The sequence below is a fragment of the Podarcis melisellensis genome (assembly GCF_964234715.1).
Source record: "Podarcis melisellensis genome assembly, chromosome: 1".
NCBI lineage: Eukaryota > Metazoa > Chordata > Lepidosauria > Squamata > Lacertidae > Podarcis > Podarcis melisellensis.
This window is the reverse complement of record NC_138528.1, coordinates 60128449-60151368: the sequence shown is the minus strand read 5'-3', so window position 1 is coordinate 60151368 and position 22920 is coordinate 60128449. Positions and strand designations below refer to the sequence as shown.

Sequence of the window (22920 nt, the reverse complement as noted above, 5' to 3'; positions counted from 1 at the left end):
CAGACTGAGCACATCATAAATAGAAAGAAAGAAAATGTAAGCCAGACCGTTTCAAGATGTCAGAAAGGTTTTGATTCAAAATTTGAGGAGGATGCTAAATTCAGTCTGGTGCTGAATACTTTTTATCACACCACTCTCCAAACTCTCTTCAAAACCCCATAGGTTATGCACAGACCCTTATAATATATGCACAAAGCAGAGAATGGGCAGTAGGGCAATGGTGACCGAAACCCTGTCTCTGAGCATGGAAACCTTTGAAATTAGGTTCAATAAATAGAAATTGGGCTAACAACTTACATTCTGCAGACAGCACCCTTAGCACCTTGGTTTTTCCTGCAGACCTCTCTGCTGGAACAGCCCATTAAATATAGGGTGTGCATAGGCTCTAAGATTTCCTTTGTACATTTTAAAAACTTACAATCTGCTTCTAAGTCATCCTGTGCTCTGTTTGCTTCAATCTGTTTGTTTGTTTTTTTTCGGTTCAGAGCTGCTCTGTATAAAATGAAGCTGCGTGCTCCCGATTTACTATAATGGGGAATCTAAAGTCAATCTAAAAACCTTCCTCCCACCTTTGACCAAAACGGATGAAATTTACACGCCCAGGAGCTCCATCAGAGAGATTAAATCTGCCAAATTGCAGACAAAGAGGTCCAGGGGCTTTTATTGTGGGAGAATTAAAGGACTTCACTTTCCTCCATAATGCTCTACTGGATAAGCGCAGGGAAATGGGAGTTTGTCTCTTTCTTACCATAAAACAATTAAGTGATAGCCAAGTGGTGCATATTCTTACCTGAACATTATTTTTCTGGCTGAGCAAAGAAGACAATTGAGGAGCAAAGTGGCTGCAAGTTCCTCTCTGGGGGTCTACATAGTTTTGGCTTACTGTGTTATGCAAACCATGCTATTATAAATGCAAACATTGAATTATACAGCACAGAAAAGCAAAGAAACAGAGCAACAGAACCCCACAGGAGAGGGCCCTATTTGATTTGGAGGAAGTTACTGATATCATGTGTCAATGAAAAAAAGGAGGAAACCCCCAAACCCTGCAATTCTCATTGTTCTATTCCTGGAGCCATTGCACACCCCTAGTATCTGCATAACCTTCTTGTTTGTTACCCAATATCTGTATAAGTTTCTTATTTGCTATAAGCACCATTCTTTTCTTGTTTCGTTTTTTTCGAGACAGATACTATGAATCTAATCTGGGCATTTTGCCCATTAATCTAGCTCTTTTCTTTGCCAAGGATATGAGTACTGTTCCTTCATTGATTGGGATCTTTTACCATAGTGTTTCAAAGTAGATAATTTGCTCTTTTGCCATAAGAAATGAAACCGAAGCACACAAATGTATAAAACAGCATAATCTTTAGCTCACATGCTAGACACAGCCTGGGATATTTGTTCCAATACTTAACAGTCAAGAATAAGCTTCAAAGTGCAAGTACTTTATGTCCAAAATGCTTCATGTTTAGTGAATTCAGAATTCAGCAAGTGTTTGTTTCTCAAGGTTCGTATTGCATTGAGCAAAACACCTTGGAAGTTTGCAAAACTTGCTCCTGACCAGCTACTAATGCACAAGACTGAGTTTGAAAGCTGATACTTTCATAATACCTGTGAATTCACTGATAAGATACATTATGCTACATAACTTACACTACTAGCATTTTCACATCTTTTTTTCCTTCACAAGTGCATGTAAATAAGGCACTATGCAGTGTGGGGCAAACTCGGGTATAAAAATGTAGCAAAACTTCAAAAATACTTGTAAGAACTTAAAATTATGTAACAAAACACTGCCTGTAACACCTTCTAGCTAAGTCTACATGCACAGTTTACACTAAATAAACTTTATAAATTTGCAAAATTGTCTCAAGACAAAAATAAAAAAGGAACTGTTTCTCTTCTTAGCAACATTTAAAAAAACCATTATTTCTAAGCATTGCAGATTTGGCTACATTAATGTACATAACCTTTCATTCATTAAATATTATGAATAGATATTCTGTACAAACACAGAGATCTAGTATTAAGGCATATTGACAACAAATGGCTTTGTTTACAATTTATCCCTGTAGATAATTTACTCAGGGGTTTTGAAAAATATGAAATCATTTTTTTAAAATTTCAGAGATAATGACTTCAGATCCCAAATAATACTACTACAATCACAGGTAAAACTCCAGATTACCTCAGTGGATCTGGTCTTGATAAAGTATATTTCCAATTCAATATCATACTAATTTTAGGAAGAATCTGGTCATCTTTCTAACTCTCACTAATCATGTAAGAATAGAAAATGATTTTATTTTATTTTAGGAACTCTGAGGTATAATTCCTTAAACTTCCCTTACTATTTTGGAGAAAATATGGCTGATGAAAATTATTAAGCATAGAAATTACTTATGAAAAAGTAACTGTGGGTTTTAATTTTTGTTAGGTCACTATAGTTACTGAACTGTTAAATCTACAAATATGTTATCTGTGCCTTAAAAATAACCTACAAAACAACCCACCTCAAAAGGTACTGAAAGGTACAGGTTTGTGCGGCAGAAATGCACACGTGATATGTGAAAGATTTTCCAAGTAATGTTCCAAAGTAATGCATGATCAAGGCCAATGTGTGAAAAGTACATGCTTTTGAATAGCCAGTGCTACCTATCAGACAAATACAGATTAGTACTTCTCTATGTAAGGCATCCAATTTAGTTTTTTCTTTGTCTGATGTTAGCATCTTACAGTAAAGGCTCCCCAAACATTTGTGTACTTGCTGCACTAAGCCCCTTCTGCCTTAACAAGGTTAACTATGACTAGCATATTGGCAGTTCAGATCCCAGTTTCCCCAACTCTGAGAACAGGCAAACAAAAATAGGATTGAACTATAGAGCCATAGGTTGGAAGGGGCCTTGAAGCTTGGTTAGTCCTACCAAGATGATGCATGAAACCCACAGCCACAGCATCCCCACCGGAGTCTGTGGAGTGCTTTAATATCACTTGAAGAGCATGATGAAAAGATACAGAATTCCGTTTAGGCTCTAGCATCATCAGTTGACAGTGCAACAACTGAAGGACAGCACACCAAACTCTTGGCCTTAACAACTAATAATGATACTAATTAAATATAGGCTGGGTGAGGGAGGAACTTCCTGAGCTTCATTCAGGACGCCATTGCCACACTTACCAAGAACGGTGACTGCAAATGTGGAACATTATGAACTTTTCGCTATAACACACTTAAGACAATTCTAGCAATGAGGAACATACAGTCTTAGAAAGGCAAGGCATTTCAGCAGTGTCATGAGCAGATTCATTTTTCAAGGTTCCACAGCAGCAAAGGTATGTAGCTTGTTGATTGGCCAACAGGAAATCCATGTTGATTCTCTCCACTTGCTTCAGTAAAATTGTTAGAACCGAAAGAGAAGCTTTCACGCATATTGAACTGCTTGTCTCAGATTGGACAACCAATTTTCACAGGCTGGAATTTCACAGTCAGCTGTTCCTCAGGTTACATGACTTCTGATAACTCCACTCTCCCTTCGGTGGCAATGACTTCCTTTTCCATGCTGGCGGTGGTCCTGTTTTCACACAGCTTCTGCTTGAGTTTATTGAGTTCATACTCATGCAAGATTTTCTGAGTTAAGTACTTCTCACGCTTTATTTTGGCTTTCACTTCAGCCGGGACATCAGGAATCATCCAAGCCACAAAGAATTTGACAATGAAAACAACATGCTGCAAGGCAGGGGAACAATGCAAAAATAGGAGAATGTATGCAAAGAACTATGGAGGCAAGGTATTTCATCAAACAGTTGTTATTCCCTGTCCTAAACATTTGCAATGCAGACTTTCTAGGCTTGAGCTCTGAGAAAGATGGTTTTGCAAAGTGATGATATCTTCCTACACCAGGCTTCCTCAACCTCGGCCCTCCAGATGTTTTGAGACTACAATTCCCATCATCCCTGACCACTGGTTCTGCTAGCTAGGGATCATGGGAGATGTAGACTTAAAGTTGTGGCTACAAAGAGGTTTTTTTTTGGGGGGGGTCAACAATAGCATGCCATGCACACTAATTTCATCAGCTTGGGATGCATTTAGATAAATAGCACAAACTTTTGGGAGGCAAAACAACAGAGGGTTGTTTGCAGTAAAGCTTGCAAAATTCTGCAATTCTTTTATAATCTGCATATATGCAAATAGTATTCGATTCTGGATTTCTGTTTGCAACTTGTAAATCCTTTGTGTTTTGTTGTTACCTTTCTTTTAAAGCTACAATTCCATGAATCACAACAAGATAATTTTGTACCCTCATCAAAACTGCAGTAACTCTACACTGACACTCTACACTGAATCAATTACAAAAGGCAAGGGAACAACTTACCTCCATAATAATGATAAAAGCCATCTTGGCAGCCAGGATGTGCCAGAACTGCATTGTGTGTGCATATTTCCTCTCATGGTCTGGTGGATATCGATAGTCCCTGTACCTGTTGAATACAAACATGTAAAGGTGAAGGGCCACATTCAAAGGCAGACAGATTACAAGCCCAGTGGCATTTACATTCAAATACACCTGTCACTTAAGAAGCCTTTTGATCCTGATCTTAATGTTTTGCTTTATTTATTTCTTTTCAGGACATGGCTCTTGTAACTGGTTCAGTGTCCCTCGTTTGCTCTTTCGTAGCAAAAGCAAACTGTAGAGCACATGCTAGCAGAGCTTTCAGCTTTCATAAGGTGATGTTTGGCTAGGTAGATCATGGAAGAGCATAAATCAGGGAACAGAAACGTAAAACAAGACGTGATGTAGGAAAGTTGTTCAAACAAAGCACTAAAGCTTAAATGGTACATACAGAAGCCTTGGGCTTTAAGGGGAACATGTCCTTCACTTCTACTGTAGATTTCCATGGCTCATTTATAGCCAACAGGAACAGTCCTCTTCACATGCAACTCACACAAATGGATAGCACAGATATAAAGAGAGCTGTGTGTATAGCCCCACCCCTGAGGCAGTGTGAGTCCTCCTGGCCCTCCTTGAGCAACACCTTCCATTGACAAAAAAGGCTCCCTCTTCCAGAAGGTATCTGTAAGCACACTGGGGGCCAGGAGGAATTACATGAGCTCCAGGGTAAAGCTAAATGTGTGGTCTTTTACAGCCATAATGCCCCTTTGCATAAGAAACATGCAAAGAAGGCTAATGCCAGAAATGATTCTGTAGGCACCTTGTAGTGAAAAGCCATGTGGAATCTTGTGTGTTATAGTAGCCCCATTCCAAGAGGTGCACTCAACAGGGAATAGGGTTATCAGGAATGTCATAGAGGTAGCACTGGATAAAACAAAATGTTGAATCCATTCCTAGCCTATTACATATGAGTCTTCTTTTAAAGGAGACTGTAAAAGTCTCCATGTGATACAACTCCCCTTTCTCCAAACTCTGATATATGCATTTTATTTTAGGTCACCTCTCCAGGTGAGACAATCACAGAGCTACTACTGAAAACTGTAGTTCTGTGTTGTGGGCCCCCTCTTCCCCTAGGGACATGTTAGAGAAGCAGGTGACATCACATCATTTATTTATTTATTTTAGCTTTTCCTGACCCGCATAACATGTTACTGAGAAAGGTGGCAGGGGGGTTGCCAATATGGGGTTGCAGAGACACCATGATCAGCATTACATCTGCTTCTAGAGTGAAATTACTTTAAATTTAAAAGTGAGAATAAGGCAATGAAAGGTTGTAGACTTTACACTTCCTTACTTCTGTCCTTTGGGCTACATTTGTTCTCTCCCCCCCCCTACAACCTACTGGTAATATTGCCACAATTACATCTTGCCTTCAAGATGACATCAAATTACATTCCCTAAAACTCATATAATAAAGCAAATGTCTTATTCTGATGGCTAAAGGGCCCCTCACTTCATCTTATAGAAGGCAACAGTAAGGAGAAGAATTTAATGATCAAGACCAATATAACTGATTTATTACAGAAATCTACTGCAAAAAAACCACACACACACAAACAAACAAACAAGCAAACAAACAAACAAACACGTAAAAGGGGTTAATTGCAACTAACCTGCAAGTGGAAAAGTTTTCTGGGTTTATGTCAGGCCTGTTTTTATCAGGAAAATCTGAGGTTTGAAATATGGAGAGGCTGTCATTAATGTATCCAGACATGGGTGAAGAAGGATCCATAGAGTAGGCATAATAATAAACCAATCGAGGGATCATATCGGATGTGAAGGCAACAATAAATGCCTGCAGGAAAGAAGTTGGATTATATGTTAAATGTTTCATTCACAGGAAATGCAAAGAAATGAACAATGTATCTACCTTTGAATACTAATCCACGCACAGATACAAAGGTCATCAGGTGACCTTAAGCCATTCTTTCTCAGCCTAAGCTACTTGTGAGGATATAGGAGAAGAAGAAAAACCAGGTATGCCACTTCGAGCTCCATGGAAACAGGGATTAAAAAGTGTCTATTTATTGATATATGTAAAAACATAAGAACAATGGTGATTTATCAGATGAAAACCCTACCTAGTCCAGCATCCCATTTCCCACAGTGGTCTATCAGATGGCTATGTGAAGCCCAGAGGTAAGACAAGAGCACTTGCCTGTTCCTATTCCACACCACCGAGCCTCTGATGCTGAAGGGAACCTGGATGTACAACTGGTAAACTTAACTGCAACCATTATTGATCTGCCAGTGCTCTATGATCCTGTGCCAAGGCTCTCTTCCATGTACCTCTTCCATCTGGAGTATGACAATACCTTCAGAGGAGAGGGCTTTCTTGGCAGTGGTTATAAAGTATCCTTCCCAAAGAGGAAGGTGCAATCATTTAAATGCCAGGCAATAGCACATTTTAATTGATTTAATTGAGCAATCATTTAATAGTTCATTTTAAAGCTTTCATCTGCTGCTTTTATCTTTGTTTTTGTATTTCATTACATTGATCTTTTATGTTTAGTGCTGCCCTGAAATCTAACCTGACAAAGCATGGTCCACAATGAAGGCACCACTATGGATGCTTTGCCATTCACACTTCTGCGAAGGTCAGGACGAAAACCAACAATTTATTCCACTAATTTTAATGGAACTAACTTTAGCTGAATCGGGGTCCTGTGCTTTACATATTACAATTTCCCTTAGAAAAAAGGTGATTATGTTGGAGTGCACCAATTAGCACCTTCTTAGAGCTTCGGTTCCCAGGATCCCTGAAGTAAGACATGAGCTTTAAAACAATGTGTACTACCATACACCTTCCAATCGGCTTAAAAATTTTTACGTACACCCAAGCCTCAGCAAAATGCAGGACCAGCTGTATGGACTCTAATACAATAGCAATTCAAAGAGGCACAAAACAAGGATGCCCACTGTCTCCCTTCTTATTAATCTTGGCTCTGGACTCTCTAGCAAACCGAATCCAAGCAGCCACAGACATCAAGGGAGTGGAAATAAAAGACAGAACCTATAAATTAGGGCACTTTGCAGAAGACCTGATGATCACAACACCAGACCCCATAACACAGCAACCACCCTAACCAAAGAACTCAACACATTTGCAATGGTGTCGGGCCAACAATTAAACATTGCAAAATCTGAGGCCATGTGCTTCAACATCCCCCTCATATCCAAAAAGAATTTTCCCCAATCTCTCTCACCACCAAGGAAATACAACAGGCGAATAGAAAGTGAACGCACACAAGTGACACTGACACAAAACCCCACACATACACTGAGTACAAGAATAGAAGCATTACCACACCACTCTACTCACTGTCCCCCTCCCCCTCTTTTATTCCCAACCTAATACTGCATGCAACACTAATATCTCACAACAAATAAAACGGACCTGTAGAAAACACAACTTGAAAAAACAGACAATGCACATATTTTTGTAAAGTAAGAAATCATACACACACACACACAAAACAACTTACATTTGTGACAACAGACAAGATAGCCATCCCATTCAGAATTTCTTGCCAGACTCCTATGCTATGGGCTTTGGCTGCCACTGGCCTTCTAAACTGCGTTGTAAGCTTCCAAGAATCAACTCGAATTTCCAGGATATTGTTCATCAGAGCAAGTAATGGAGCCAAAGGAAAAGAGGCCACAAATAAAGTGATAAATCCAAACTGGATAACTACATGAAAAGGAGAGAGAAAAATAAAGGAAAACATCTGAATGAAACCTTAGAGAATTTACATTTGAATTAATTGTGAATAGTAAACATACATATCAGAATATTTGTGTGCAGCTGTGGATGCAAGTACATGGTATGAATCAAAACAAATGTAGCAAGTATTCCTGGGGAAAAAGTAAGCCTGTTTTTACATTTAAGGACTTAATTCAGAAAAAAATGGTAGTTATTTATTAAGAAAAATAATACAGAGACTGAAGATGAAGAGATCAATTCCAGAATAAGACTGAAAATCTTTTCCCTGAAGAAGAAAAACCCTAACACAGAAAAGGAAATTCTACCTCTTCCTTCAAGTCTTTCACTCAGAGGCTGGAAGCCAACAACCTACCAGATGTTGCTGGACTACAGCTCCTATCATACCTGACCATAGGCCACACTGACTGGGGTTTATGGGAGCTGGAGTCCAACAACATCTGGAAGAGCACATGTTCCCCACTCCTTAGTTCTCATGACCTACCATAGCCTGCAGTCAATCTTAAGCATGCATGATCAAAGTCTTTCTCTCCGCCTCCACTTTCTTCCCTTTTCTTGGTTGATTTCCCTTGACTGAATTTTAGATTGTAAGTTCCTCAGGGCAGGGTCTCTGTAAGTGCCATGCATACTGTTGGCATGGTAATCATACTAAATGATAAACCAAGAGTTTGTGTGACTTTAGCTGTGTTCCAGCCCCATCCCTGGCCTAAAAGCCTTCGTGGTAGTAGTGGCTGGTGTGGCAGCCATCAATGGTCTCCCAGCTTCCAAATACAGTATGTTGCTGGCACTTACAGGACGGAGAGAGGCTAGGAGCATGGTGCTATGCAGTGGACCCAACCCACTGCTGTTGCCATTATGTGCCTGCACAGTGCCTAGTATGGTGCTGGGAGGACAGTGGAGCCCCACCTAAGCCACTACACTGGCCACTACAGTTTCATTGAGACTTTATTTCCTTGCAAGTCACTCCCTCTCCATGGCTGTCAAAGTGAGCATGGGTGGGAGAGAAGGGCATTTTATGAGGTAATAAAATTTTAAATGGGGAAGAAGGGGCTACGATTTGACAAGCTGCCCAGTGAGAATAGGATAGGGTCTAAAAACAGAATAACAGAATGCATATTTACCTTTACACTATAATCTTCTCTGCCCCCCAGCTTTAAATTTTCATTTGGTAATACAGGTGTCCCCCCCCCACTTACGCAGGGGTTACGTTCTGGGCCATCATGCACATAAGTGAAATTGCATAAAGTGGGAAGCACCCTCTAAAATGCCTCGAAATGCTCATTTTCCCATGCTTTCTAGCTCCCTCTCATGTTCTCTCTCAATACAACTCTCTCTTCAACTAGTGTAGAAGCTCTGGGGCCAGCTGGAGGCTGGAAGATGCGTGGGGAGGCTGAGCAGCCTAAACAAAACCCAGCTGTGTCTCAAGTCTTTTGGGGGCTTCCTCCGCCCTCACTGATGTCCTCTTTGGGCTCTGTGAGGGTCTCCTCATGAGCAATGAGGACTCTCTCCCGCCATTTCCTGGTATGATTCTATTTAGAACATGGGAAAGTGGGGAGATGCCTGTATGGTCCACAACAAATAAAAAAATATTTCACTCTATGGTGCTTTCAGATAAAGAGAAAACCCAAAACATACTTTATTCATTACTGCAATGAATACCAACTCAAATCAGCATGTCTGCTTTTAGTTTCTTAAAGGCTAGCACACAAAACACAATGTAGCAGCCATAACAGCACTATTTTAGAACAGATTTTCTTGCAAGCTACCATATGCCATCTGTTGGCTGCTCTGTGAAATCACAACAGCTGTTGGCTTCTTATCTTCTGCTCTCAGTAGTCATGCTCTGTTTATGTGGTAGCACATTGTGACGGCAGAAAGTTCATGTCTTTCACTGTACAGAATGGGTCAAACTGCAGATACTGCTGTGTTCAGATAAGGCAGGGGTTTAAGCCACATGAAGTCTGTGCTGAAAGCTCACTAAAAGCAACGTAATTATTGTTGCACACTGCAGCAAAATTTTAGAATATTTTTTTTTTATGAATATTCTACATTTTGTACCCAAGAAGTTGATTCTTTTCCAATACTTCACAGCTTGGCAGCCAGAAGTTGTTACTGTTTATATAGTGCCATCTATATATAAGGTGCTTTACAATGAAAAGGTTTGACAGGTCCCTATTCCTAGGGGACAACCACTGCAAATGCATCTACAGGTGTATATGTAGTACTATTAGTTCACATAGTCTTTCAGCCAAGAGACATCAACTGAGGAATATGTATTAGCTCCATTCAATTGCACAGAAGAAAAGCAGCTGTCAGAAACTTTAAAAGCTCTATACAGAGGTATTTTATAACCATTCCTTGTGCTTACCCATTTCCAAGTACTCATAGAATAGGCCCAAGGCTCCAAAGTTCTGCAGATCATGGTCCTGCTCCCATCGACTGTATAAATTCTCAGGACTGCTACTGGCTTTCCGACGACCCCACCAATTCCGGATCCAGCTGTGGGTTGGGGTAACAGAAAACACAGGATGGGGCAGGTTGCATAAAAGGCACAGCATTGAAGTCAGAATCATGTCCCATATGGTATGACACCAAAAGTGTTTACAAAATATCTCTCCCATAAAGAAGACTACCCAGGGTTTAATACTGGGTGGGAAAAGTCCAGGTTACAGGGCCACTGTAGTTCTATGTGGGTGTTCTAAATCACACAACACACACAATGCATCTCTGCAGTCAAATCACCTTCCATCATCACCCCTACTGTTCACACACTGAAAAGTCTGAAAAGAGGAGCTTGGCTCTTTGTGTGTATGACAGTGCAACCCTGATCTCACAGTGCTCCAAATCAAAGAGAGACCATGTGTGTGCAGACACTCCCTCCTATAGCACTGATTCTGGTGCCTAGGAATGCTCCCTCTTTTCCAGTTCCATAACCATTGCCTACATTTTAAATAATTTTCTCTCATCCTGCAGTAAGAAGTTTCTGCAACCAAAATGAATATCGTTATGCCTTTATGCGCTTACTGCGTTCACTGGTGAGATGCATAACGCAACCTATTCCTCCCTCTTAAAAACAAAACTTACTCAACCTGAAGGCATCACTTACGGTACAATAGCCTCTTGGATGTTGCCCCATATCTGTTTGCCAGCCATGATAATGGTAAGCTGCGTTGTCAGCTCTATCAGGCATCCTGCAGGATCACACTAATGAAACAAGGGTGGGGAGAGGAAGAAGCAACACGTAATTGGTCTTTCCCTTGAAAACCACAGTTTTAAAGTAGAAGACAGGAACTCTTTACTACGTAGTAAAAAAAGAAAGCAAAAACTACATGGGTTTAACACTAAAACTGCTTACCTACAGAGCAACTGTTCTTGATTATGCCGAGAAATTAAACAGACTACAGCATTCACTATACTCCTCAACCTTACCCCCAAGTTGACACCAAAAGCCAGCAGAAAGTTTCTGCCAGAAAAAGAGAACAGCAGGACCAAAAAAGAAGCTTTCCAGTGCTGGGCTTGTCATCTTTTGTTTTAGGAAAACTAAGGCAATGAGAATTGGTTAGAGAGCTGGGTCTGGGGTGAGAGGTTGAATTATGTGTATACCAAGTACTGATGTAAAGCGCCTATTTTTAATATTAAAAAGCCAGCAGCCAAACATCTGACTGGCTGTTTCAAATCAACAGGCGACCCCTCGTTTCTGTTCCTGGGCATGTGCAGCTTTTTTTTCTGTGCCCAGCCTCCCAATTTTACTTCTGTCAGGTTCCTCATTCTTGCCTTCTCTTCTTGCCCACATTCCTCTGGACAGCTCAACCCAGGGAAGTAACCTGTTCCAACCTTCATTTTCTAAAGTTCCATGGATTCTCTAGGGCAGCAATCCTTCTTCTCAAGTTCTTGGCTCCTGCCTTCTTCTGCCCTCCCTCCCATGGTCTCTCTGACTTCTCTGTCCCTTTCTAAGATCTGAACACCTCAACTAATGGCAGCCAGAGACTCAGAGGAAGGGAGCTAGGCTGACTTGCTTCCTTTGCCTACGACCCAGTTAGCTGTACAGAGGATTCTTATGCAGAGAAGGTATATCCCACTATTTACCTAAGGTCAACTTCTGAGGAAGCCCCCTGAAAATTTATCCATCACATTTTGTAGCAGCAATTTCACTGATAGGGAACAACAGATTTCAGCCAATCAAATCCAGAAGCTCTTTCTCCTACCCCACCCTGTCATTAGAGTGGCTTAGTCTGTTAGTAGCACTGTCAGCACCATAACAAAATCCCTTAATACTATATAAATTTATGATTTGGGAAGAAAGGGAGAGACAAAGTCTTAACGCCAGAACGAGAGACATGACTATTGCTCTCAGAGAGCCAGTCTGTTTCAGCAGTTTACTCTTGAGTTAAATAATGCAAGGACCTTTGTTTGCAAATAGCACATTCCAAAACATACACTGACAAACACAGACAGGCATCTTCTACTGCATCTTATGTACATTTGTGACATTTTCCTGGCTTTTTATTCAGAATATTGTGCTGTTTTATTGGCCTGTCTTTACAAAAATGAGGGTGGTTGGAAATTACTTCCTTAATTCACTGAAAAATGACCCCATACCTCTTCATTTCTCCAGCGATCAAACATGTATGTGTAGTGACCTGGGTACCCCACAAATTTCCCTTTGAAGAAAGCCACGTAGAAACATGAAGAATAATAGTTGACAAACTGAAACAGGAACATCTTCATGGTGAGTCTGTTCTCATATTCAAGGTGAGTTCTTGGGATCTCTGCAAGGTCAACAAAATAAACAAGGATTTTTTTTCTTTTCTGCACCATGCACAGCAAACAAGGCTACAGCAAACACTGACAATTTTGAATTTGGCTGAAGCACTGCAGATCAATTAGGTATGAGTAAGAACAGGGTTTCCAAAAGAATACTACAAGACCATTCACTGCATTTTTATGCCAGCAGAGGGCAGCAGCTATAGAACAGTGAGTCAAGTCTATAGCCTCTCTATGCAAGTGACAGGACTACTGCAGAATTATTCCTATAGGTGAACAATTAAATTCTTTCACATTTAAAACACATTATAATTATTATTTCCACTGTGGAAAAATGAATGCAGATTAAAACATTTCCATTTGCCAGCTACAATTGGGGATCATCATCTTATGGAATTTGTGGTCCAAATCTTAATTGTAAGGTTTGCAAATTGTAATAAATGCTCACATAAGCAGCCTATTCATATGAAAGGTGTAAAATCTGGAGAGGTGAGTCAAGAAAAATGTCACTTGTGGATGGTATATTATTATGGAAGGGGAGAAACACTCTTCCATGAGTTCCCTACAGTGATATTACACTGCTAATAAGTAGTTATTAGCATGGTCTAGCCAGCTGCAATAGTGTACAAGCTCTTCCTCATAAAATCACAGAACTAGGATGCAGCTGTGGATAATCTAGGAATAAAGCTACATGATACAGAGGTCTCAAAAACAGTTTCCCAGGAATGCTAGCCAACTTGACCATATGGAAAAATTGTACAAATATTCAGCTTCTAGTTGCCAATAAACTCAGCATTTCCACCACAGGGACAGAAACATATCCCTGACAGTTCTGTCTTTATGCAACATACCTACCCATATCTGTGATCCAGATGGCTATCCTCTCATACAAGAAATTCAGTATCATAATGATGACAAAATTCAGGCATGAAGCAGTGACCGATGTTGCCAGTTGTGGTGTCAGGATACCTTGAATAGGCTGCAAGGTTTGTGCATTCTCCATGATGCTGGCAAAAGCAGCATAGACGGCAAGGCGGTAAACTATCACAGCTATCATACTAGCTATGATCAAAAAGATCTGAGAGAAACCAGAGGGTTAAGGACAATGACATCGTATCAGAAACAGCCTTTGATGCTTTTTACTATATAGCAAGCATGAGGAACCCATGTCCCTACAGCTGTTGATGGACTCCAAGTCCCATCAGCCCCACCCATAATATCCAATGGGCATGATGGGAGTTGTAGTTCAGCAACATCTGGAGGACCACCAGTTCCCTAACTGTGCCATATTCTAAGGACCAAACTACACATTGAGAATAATAGTGTAGTATGGCCCCATCAGGACTGTATCACTTCAGACTGCAAGAGGGAGGATATGTGTTTATCTGAAGGCTCATCTGATACTCATCCAATGTATTCTTCTTGCAAGTAAAACCCAAGTACATCAGGGTGAGAGCCAAGGCAGACCCTTTCCGCCTGATGCACTGTTATTTTTGTGTCTTTCAGTTGATATTTGCTACCAACAGTTGTGTGTAATGGACACAATGCTGTGATAGTTCTGCATCTACCTCCAGGGTCAGTTTCAGAAAGCTGCAGTGGGGAGCTTCTGCTCAACCACCATGACACTTGTGTCATAGAGTCCTACATGGCTCTGTTTTATGCCCCCATGCTCTTTCTCAAACTGCTCAGTAAGGTAATCTAACCTAGATCTATTTCTCTATGTCATGTGAGTCAAGTGAGCCTCAGCCAATGCCTGGATTTGGAAATGGACACATGAGGGTCAAGACTGAAGCTGAATACTGACAAGGCAGAAGGACTGTGAGCAGGTGATTCTTGGGTCTGGGAGACAGATGTTCAGTGCGTTCTGGATGGCACTGCACTCCCCCTGAAGTAGCACACATGGAACTTGAGTGTACTCCTTGATTTAACATTGCCACCTGATGCCTTAGCGGCCTTGTCTTTTAACATTTGCCTGGTTCTCCAGCTGCATCTGTTCCTGGCCAGAACCTCTGGTAATATCCTGGATGGTTTAGACACATAGGGCAACCCCTCAGTGTTATACACAGGGCTGCCCTTTAAGACTATATAGAAGCTTCAATTAGTGAAGAACTCAGGTGACACAATTTTAACTGGCTCAGCCCAGTTGATTCACAGTATTCTGATTCAGAAAGAATTGTCTTGGCTACATGGTCACAACTGGGACCAGTATTCAAGATGGTGATATGTACTTGTAAAGTCTGAAATGGTTTGGGTCCTTTTCTGCAGTGGTACTCCAACTCTGGAACACCCTCTTCAATGCTGGTAAGCCTTTTGCTGACGTTGTAATATTTCTGGTGCCTCTTGTATTTGGCCAAGCATTTCAAAGGGCTATGTTTGCTTTTGCTTTTGTAGCTTTTCCTGCCTATTTGTTTTCAAGGTTGGTTGTTTTTAATTGTGTTTGTGTTTCGTATAAGTTATTGTTTATGCTTATTGTACATTGCCCTGGAAACCGCTAGATGAATGGAAATTTAGAAATAAGTAGAATAAATGTAGTCATGTCTTCAGTCTAAAGTGGTATAGTCCCAACAGAGCAGTAATATTGTCTTTTTCTGCTTAGCTTGTCTGTTAGTACACCAGGCAAAATCATGCAAAGCACACTAGTGGCATGCTGTTTCAAAATCCACCAATACCATGTTACAATTTCATTGCATAGATATGGTAGCATTATAAACATTTGTGTTTATAACACATTATCCACATACTAAAGATCTCTCAATCTTTTTCTGTATTGAAATAGAGAAAGTTGAATTGATTCAGACGTAAATGATGCAATCCAGAACCCAATTTCTCCAGAGTGTTTTAGTCAATAATATATGACTACAGGTTATAGGAAGGTTTTATAATCAAGCATTTGAACAATTCAAAATAGGGCAAAATTCCCTTGGTCTACAGACAACTACAGAGACTGATTATCTAGATCTAGTTTCAAGGCTGGTTATGGAACAGAGGCTCTGCAAGGATAGTGTATCCCTGTTGACTCTGCTAGACATCTTGACAGCTTTCAGTCCATCAAACATGGTATTCCTCTGGACCACCTTGCAGGGATGGGTCTTGGAGGTACTATTTTACAATGGCTCTGCTCCTTCCTGGAGGGACTCCTGTTTGACACCTTGGACATTGGCCTGCAGAGTCCCTCAGTGTTCTCTTCTGTCCCCTGTGCTATTTAACATTTACATGAAACCACTGAGAAAGGTAGTCTAGAGTTTTGGGGTTCATTGTCACCAGTATGCTGATGACCCAGCTCTATTTCTCCTTTCCACCAAAATCCAAGGAAGCAGTCTCAGATGCAAACCCACGTGTGTCATCTGTAATGGACTGGATGAGGGTGAACAAATTGGAACTTAATCTAGACAAGGCAGAAGTGCTCTTGGTCAGTCAGAAGGCAGAACACGGAATAGGGATTCAGCTTGTGCTTGATGAGGTAACACTTCCCACGAAGACACAGTTTGGGTGTGCTCCTGGACTCCAGACTGAGCATGAATGACCAGGCTTCTGCAGTGGCCAGGAGTGCATTTGCACTGTGCCAACTGCACCCATTCCTTGATATCTCAATTGGCCACAGTGACACATGCCTTAGTTACCTCCTATGTGGATTACTGTAAAGCGCTCTAGATGGGGCTGCCTTTGAAAAGTGCTTAGAAACATCAACTGGCTCAAAGAGATATGATCAGATTATTGACCAGAGATAATTATAGGGAGCATAACCCTTTAGTGAGCAGTGGAACAGCTCCACTGTCTACCAGTCTGTTTCTAGGCACAATTCAAAGTGGTGGTTATGACCTTTAGGCGCTACATTGCTTAGGTCCAAGCTACCTGAAATAATGTATTCCCTCATACAAACCTGCTCAGGTTTTGAAATCTTCAGAAAAGGTCCTTCTCTTGGTCATGCCACACTCATATGCACAGTTGGTGGGGACATAGTAAAGGGCCTTCTCAGTAGCTGCTCCCAGACTCTAAAACTCCCTCCCAGGAGAAGCTAGACTGGCACCCTCCTTGTTGTTCTTTCATCAGATGGTAAAAACTATCTTGTTTTTTTGGCTTTTGGGAACTGCTTTTAATGAAAGGGCTTTTGGGAACTGCTTTTAATGAAAGGGCTGGTGACATACCATTTTTACTGTAACTATTTGCTTGTTTTAAACATATTTAATACACGTATATGGTTTAATTCTATCAGTGTTTAATTGTTTTTTAATTATTATTTTTCTATGTTTTTAGTGATTCTTTTTATCTGCATGCTGCCCTGAATCCCATCAGGAGAAAAGGTGGGGTATAAATAAATACAATAATAATAATAATAATAATAATAACAACAACACAGTCAGTGGTATCTCATAGATGTCATCTTAAAAGTAGGTTCCATTGAATTCAACAGAGGTTATTCCCAGGTATGTGGGTATAAAACTGTAACCTAAGTCACTATATTCATTATCATGAATAATGGACAAATAATAAAGTCAAATGGATTGATTTGGCAGAAGAGAGAGTTATGGATTGTATGCTATACGATTCAGTGTGTACTTTGCATGACACTAAGAAAGCAGAATGTTAGTTACAACCCCTTGTAGCCAGAAGCACAGAGAGAAAGATACCGACAGCAAAAGCATTAAGGCATGTTAAAATTCAAGCTTAAAAAGTGATGCCTTGCTTGTTATGCATTACAGTGATGATTCAAAAGGATGCTCACCCAGAACAACACTGTCGTTCCCGAGATGCAGAATCGTATAGCCTGGCTAGTTAAAGGCAAGTAAGGCTCCAACTCCTGAAACAGTCAAGCAAGCACAGCACATTTCACCTCCCGCAGACATATTCTTACACTGAACACTGCAGAAAGCAACCTTAACCACTGTGAGAAAGCAAACACACCCCAAGAAAATAGTTTTTACACTCCCAAGGAATGCATGATGTAGCACATTTCATCTTATGGGAGAAAGACAGAAATGGAGGAGTCCATATGTAGATCAGAAGCCAGTCATCCAGAGCTTTTAAGACTTTGCCAAATTTACAAGACGGCCAGAAGGCCATTTTTGTTTTCCTTCTCTGTGATCTTCTGAACAGAAGGGAGTGAATGCAGTTCAGTTTCCAATATGCCCAAATTACATGACAGGAAAAAAATATGTATGTTTGGACTGGACTAGCTATTGCTGTTAAGTGTTGTCCTCCATTCACTCAGGTCTTTTCATTGCTTTCCCACTTGAAGAAATGGCTCTTTCATTAGTTGCCACTCTAAGCTGCTGAGTTCACGCAGCCCTGTCTTACCCAAAACAAAATTCCAAAGTACAACAAGCTCAGTTTCCCATAGTCATGTATGCTCTTCCTCTTAACCAATTCTAATTCCTAGAATAGCAGACCAGACAATTTAAAAAGCAGTAATTAAAGAACGGAAAAGATTTCACTGTACCACCATCACCTGATACTAGTGCTACACATGTCTGCAGCTATCTAACCAGGAAGTATCCCATTAACCAGAGTTTCTCATTTCATCCAAGCCAGGAAACTAGGGTCACCACCATCAGTTTAATTGCAATGAGAAACTATGGTTAATTGGAGACTTTCTGGCTTGATTGTTGCACAACACAAAGGGAAGGATGGAAGTAATTTATAACAAAGGTCAATAGTTATGTCCAGGCCTTAAGGCTCAGGTCTATGCTGCTGTAAGCTCTTTGCTGCCTCTCATCTGTGAAAGCCAGTGGGAGGAGAGCAAATAGGCAGAAAGGATGACAACAGAGAACTGAGCACATTTCAAACCAGGCATTGCCTCTGGAAATGTCTGAGCTCAGTTCAAAATTGGCTTAAGATGTTCTCCAGAAAAGTGTTGTTCAACCGCACACACTCCTCCCCCATTTTGAAGTTCAGTACCATCATAAGTAATAATCTCCATGAGAGCAGATCATAACCCACTGTGATCCAGCTTAAAGCTTTAAGATTGATTACAATGTTGCTAGACCTGCGGGTTAATAAAGAGGGCACAATTCTGATATAAGTCTATGGAAGTGCAAAATGACTGGTGACCAGCAAAAGTCTTAAATTAGTGTAACAATGAAATGTAGTTGTACAGTTGAAGAAAATTTTAATCTAAGCACATAGTTTAGCAAATTTACTTTATCAGTGTTCTTTTCAATCTGCAGATATAATCTTTAGAGCCTCGGGTCCTTCACATTTTCATTGTCTAATGTCACACAGCAAGAACAATCAACTATAATTTGGTTAACCATTGATTTCTTTCATATCTGGACTGCTGACAGGATGTTTACAAATTTCTGTAACCTAGAACCTTGACAAATAGATAATAGAGTATTTAAAGAAGAGGGAACAAGGTTTCAACATTCTTTTTTTTAAAAAAAAATGTAACTAGGTGTGATGGGACGATGAGCTGCTTGTGCGTAAAATGCAAGTCCCTCAGAGTTTGATCAGGCTTTCAAACCTCTGCCTGTGACGGAGCCCCTCCAGCATGGCTGCGTCAATCACTAGTAGAATCCGAAAGTGGCTGCTTTCGGAAACGTTTCCAACATAAAAGCTCCTTAACGGAAACACGTCGTCTGGCCTCTCGGCGTGACAGTTTCCGTCGAGGTGTGGGTGTCCCTATAGGAGGTCCTGAGACCTCCCCACTGGTTTCGCTTGAAGCGTCTCTGAGCCATCCCTCCGACTCACTTTCCCTTGGAGTTCTTGCTCGCCCTCTACTGGTTCCCTCTTCCGCTGCTACTGCTCTCTCACCCTCAGTGAGCCTTTGCGCCTCCGGCGCTTTAGATGTCAGTTCCCTGACATCCACCTCCCCTCCAGGGCCCCCTTCACCCCCTCCCGTCTCCTCTCCTACTGGCGGTGAGGAGGTAAAACCCTTGAAAGAACCTCCCTCATCTTCCGACGTCGCGAACACTTCCTTCCACTTGTTGCTGTTCCTACTCTCTAGGTACTCTTCGTCATCAGAGTCCACTCCCTCTTCCAACTCCGACTCCGCGAACCCTTCCATTTCCTCTTCCTCATCGGTGGTGCCGAAATACTCCCTCCTAAACCTTGCTATCGGCTGAGGTTTCCTCGGGAACCTTTGATGGAACGTTTCTGTTAAAACCTCGTCATTGACTTCCTGCGCACTTACCCAGGTGTTTTCTGACTCCGGTTCCCCTTCCCACGCCACTAAATACTCCACCTGATTTCCCTTCCACCTGGAATCGGGGATTTCCGCTACATGGTTGCGGCGTTCCCTCTCTTCCAAGGCTGGTCCCCTGACGTGCTCCCCTTCACCTCCTCCCCTGTATGGTGACAGTAACGACCTGTGGAACACTGGGTGCAATTTCATGTGATTGGGTAATCGGAGTTTGAAAGCTACCGGGTTGACCTGCTGAATCACCTCAAAGGGTCCCAATCTTCTGGGCCTCAGTTTCTTACAACCCCCTTTGAACGGCAACCCTTGGGTTGACAACCACACTTGATCCCCCACCCTTATGGTTTCACCTTCCCTTCTGTTCTTGTCTGCCTGCTTCTTATATTGTGCCTTAGCCCTTTCTAAGTTGAGCTGGAGCTGCTGATGGATGGCTTCCATCTCTTCTACAAAATGTTCAGCCGCTGGGACGCTCCATCTCTCCCCTCCTTCCCCTGGAAATGCCCTGGGGTGACACCCGTAATTAGCCAAAAAGGGACTCATCCCTGTGGACACATTCTCCGCATTATTGTAGGCAAATTCTGCCAACGCCAACTTTTCGACCCAATCGTTCTCTCTGTCATTGACATAACACCTAAGATATTGTTGAAGAATGCCATTTGCCCTTTCCGCCTGCCCGTTGGTTTCAGGGTGCCGGGCAGTTGAAAAATTGACTTCCACGTGTAACAAGCTCATGAGCTTCCTCCAGAACCTGGAAGTAAATTGTTTGCCTCGATCTGAGATCACCCTCGAGGGAGCCCCGTGCAACCTAAAGATATGTTCCACAAACAACTTCGCCGTTTCTTCCGCTGTGACTGCATGTGAGCATGCTACAAAGTGGCACATCTTAGTTAACAGGTAGGCCACCAAAATTCCCTGGTAACCAACCACATGGTCTTGTGTTGCCCAAAATGTCCCGCCGTGGGGCTATCATGCAACTGCTTGAGTACTCTCCCCCTCAATTCACCTTCGGGTATATACAGTGCCCCTTTGTAATACAATGCCCCATTTCTTTCCTCAAAACCTCCGGGGCTCTCGCCCTCCCCCCTGAGACCTCTGAGCTTATCCTGGGCATATTCATCATTTTCCGTTTCCTCCACCAGTTCTCGTTGCCCCACCATCGCCGCCCCACACACCCAGCGGTCCTCCGGGATGACATGTCTCTCTTCGATCACCCCCTCCCCTTCCCAATATTCTGGTTTGCGTGAGAGCGCGTCCGCCCTGACGTTTTCTGGGCCTGGCACATAACAAATCTCAAAGTTAAATTTGGAGAATTCCTGTGCCCATCTCACTTGTCGTTGGTTGAGCACTCGAGCTGTTCTCCAATACTCTAAATTTTTGTGGTCGGTGCACACTTGCACCTTGTGTTGTGCCCCAATTAATAAATGTCTCCACCTCCGGAATGCTTCGTGAATGGCAAGTAGTTCCCTGTCATACACCGTGTAATTCCTCTCGGACTTATTCAGCTTCCGCGAGAAGAAGGCACACGGTCTCCACTCCGACGCACTCCTCCCCGGTTGAAGAAGGACCGCCCCTACCGCCCGGTCGGATGCATCTGTTTCCACTCTCATGGGTTTTCGTAAATCCACATGCAGAAGTTGTTCTTCCGAGGCGAAAGCCCTTTTCAGTTCTTCAAAGGCTCGATCCGCCTCTGCCGTCCAAACAAATTTCTTCTTGCTGCTGAGACAGTCGGTGATGGGCGCCGTCAAGTGGGCAAAGTTCTTGATGAACTTCCGATAAAAGTTCCCAAATCCCAAGAATCTTTGCACGTCCTTCTTGGTCTTCGGTGTCTTCCATTCCAGTACCGCTTGGACCTTGCCTGGATCCATGGCCAATCCCTTGTCTGACAAGCGGTACCCCAGGAATTCCACCTCCTTGGTATGAAACTGGCACTTCTCCAGTTTCACCCACAGCTGGTTGGCTTGCAGCCTGCCCAACACTTCTCGAACGTCCCTCACATGCTGTTCCTCATTTTCCGAATACACCAACACGTCGTCTAAAAAGGCCACACAATTCTTGTAGAGCAAAGGTCCCAGAACGTGGTTTATAAAAGCTTGAAAACACGCGGAGCCCCCTTGTAGACCGAAGGGCATAACGAGGTATTCAAAGGCTCCCAACGGGGTAAACATGGTGGTCTTCCATTCATCTCCCTTCCTTATGCGTATCAGATTGTACGCCCCCCGCAGGTCCAGTTTTGTAAAAATCTTTCCCTTCCTTACTCTGGTCAAAATGTCATCAATTCGGGGCATAGGGAAAGCCAGGGGCTCCGACACTGCATTGAGGGCCCTGAAATCACACACCAGTCTCGGTTTGTCTGTGTTCTTTTTGTCCACAAAGAACACTGGGCTGCCCCCCACCGCTCGGGACTCTCTGATGAAACCTCGCTTCAAGTTTTTGTCAATGAACTCCCTCAGCTCCTGCATCTCCCTGTCTGACATGGCGTACAGCTTGCCTACTGGGAGTTGGGCCCCTGGGAGTAGGTTGATTTGACAGTCAAAGGGTCTATGCGGTGGCAGTTTGTCTGCTTCCCTTTCGCTGAATACGTTGCTCAGATCTGCGTATTGCGGGGGCACCTTCCCTTTGTCCATCACTTCCATCCCCGCTAGGGTGACTCTGTCTCCTCCCGAAACCTTCCCCTCCTTGCAGTGTTCTAGGCAATGCGCTGACCCAAAGGAGACCACCCTCTGATGCCAGCCCACTAGCGGATCGTGTAGCGCCAGCCAGCTCATCCCCAAAATGATGGGCGCTCCTCCCAGGATGGCCACATTAAACGCTATCTGTTCGGTGTGCCTTGCCACTCTCATTATCAT

At 42.3% G+C, this 22920-nt stretch overlaps 1 protein-coding gene across 8 annotated transcripts in view; it reads right to left on the bottom strand.

The window, feature by feature from the left end:
* Positions 1-1880: 1880 nt before the first annotated feature.
* The window catches only part of ANO5 (anoctamin 5), a 66107-nt gene continuing 45067 nt past the window's right edge, over positions 1881-22920 (bottom strand). For 6 of the 8 annotated variants that reach the window (XM_081927504.1, XM_081927506.1, XM_081927507.1 and 3 more), the window contains 9 exons: positions 18235-18312; positions 13795-14017; positions 12775-12944; positions 11282-11379; positions 10544-10674; positions 7940-8145; positions 6068-6249; positions 4377-4482; positions 1881-3730 (listed from right to left, as the gene is read on the bottom strand). In XM_081927504.1, coding sequence (XP_081783630.1) covers positions 3506-3730; positions 4377-4482; positions 6068-6249; positions 7940-8145; positions 10544-10674; positions 11282-11379; positions 12775-12944; positions 13795-14017; positions 18235-18312 — 1419 coding nt within the window. In that variant the 3' untranslated portion in view covers positions 1881-3505. Of the gene's footprint in view, positions 3731-4376; positions 4483-6067; positions 6250-7939; positions 8146-10543; positions 10675-11281; positions 11380-12774; positions 12945-13794; positions 14018-17662; positions 17738-18234; positions 18313-22920 lie in introns of all 8 variants that reach the window. The other 2 variants (XM_081927505.1, XM_081927508.1) reach the window with 1 other exon arrangement.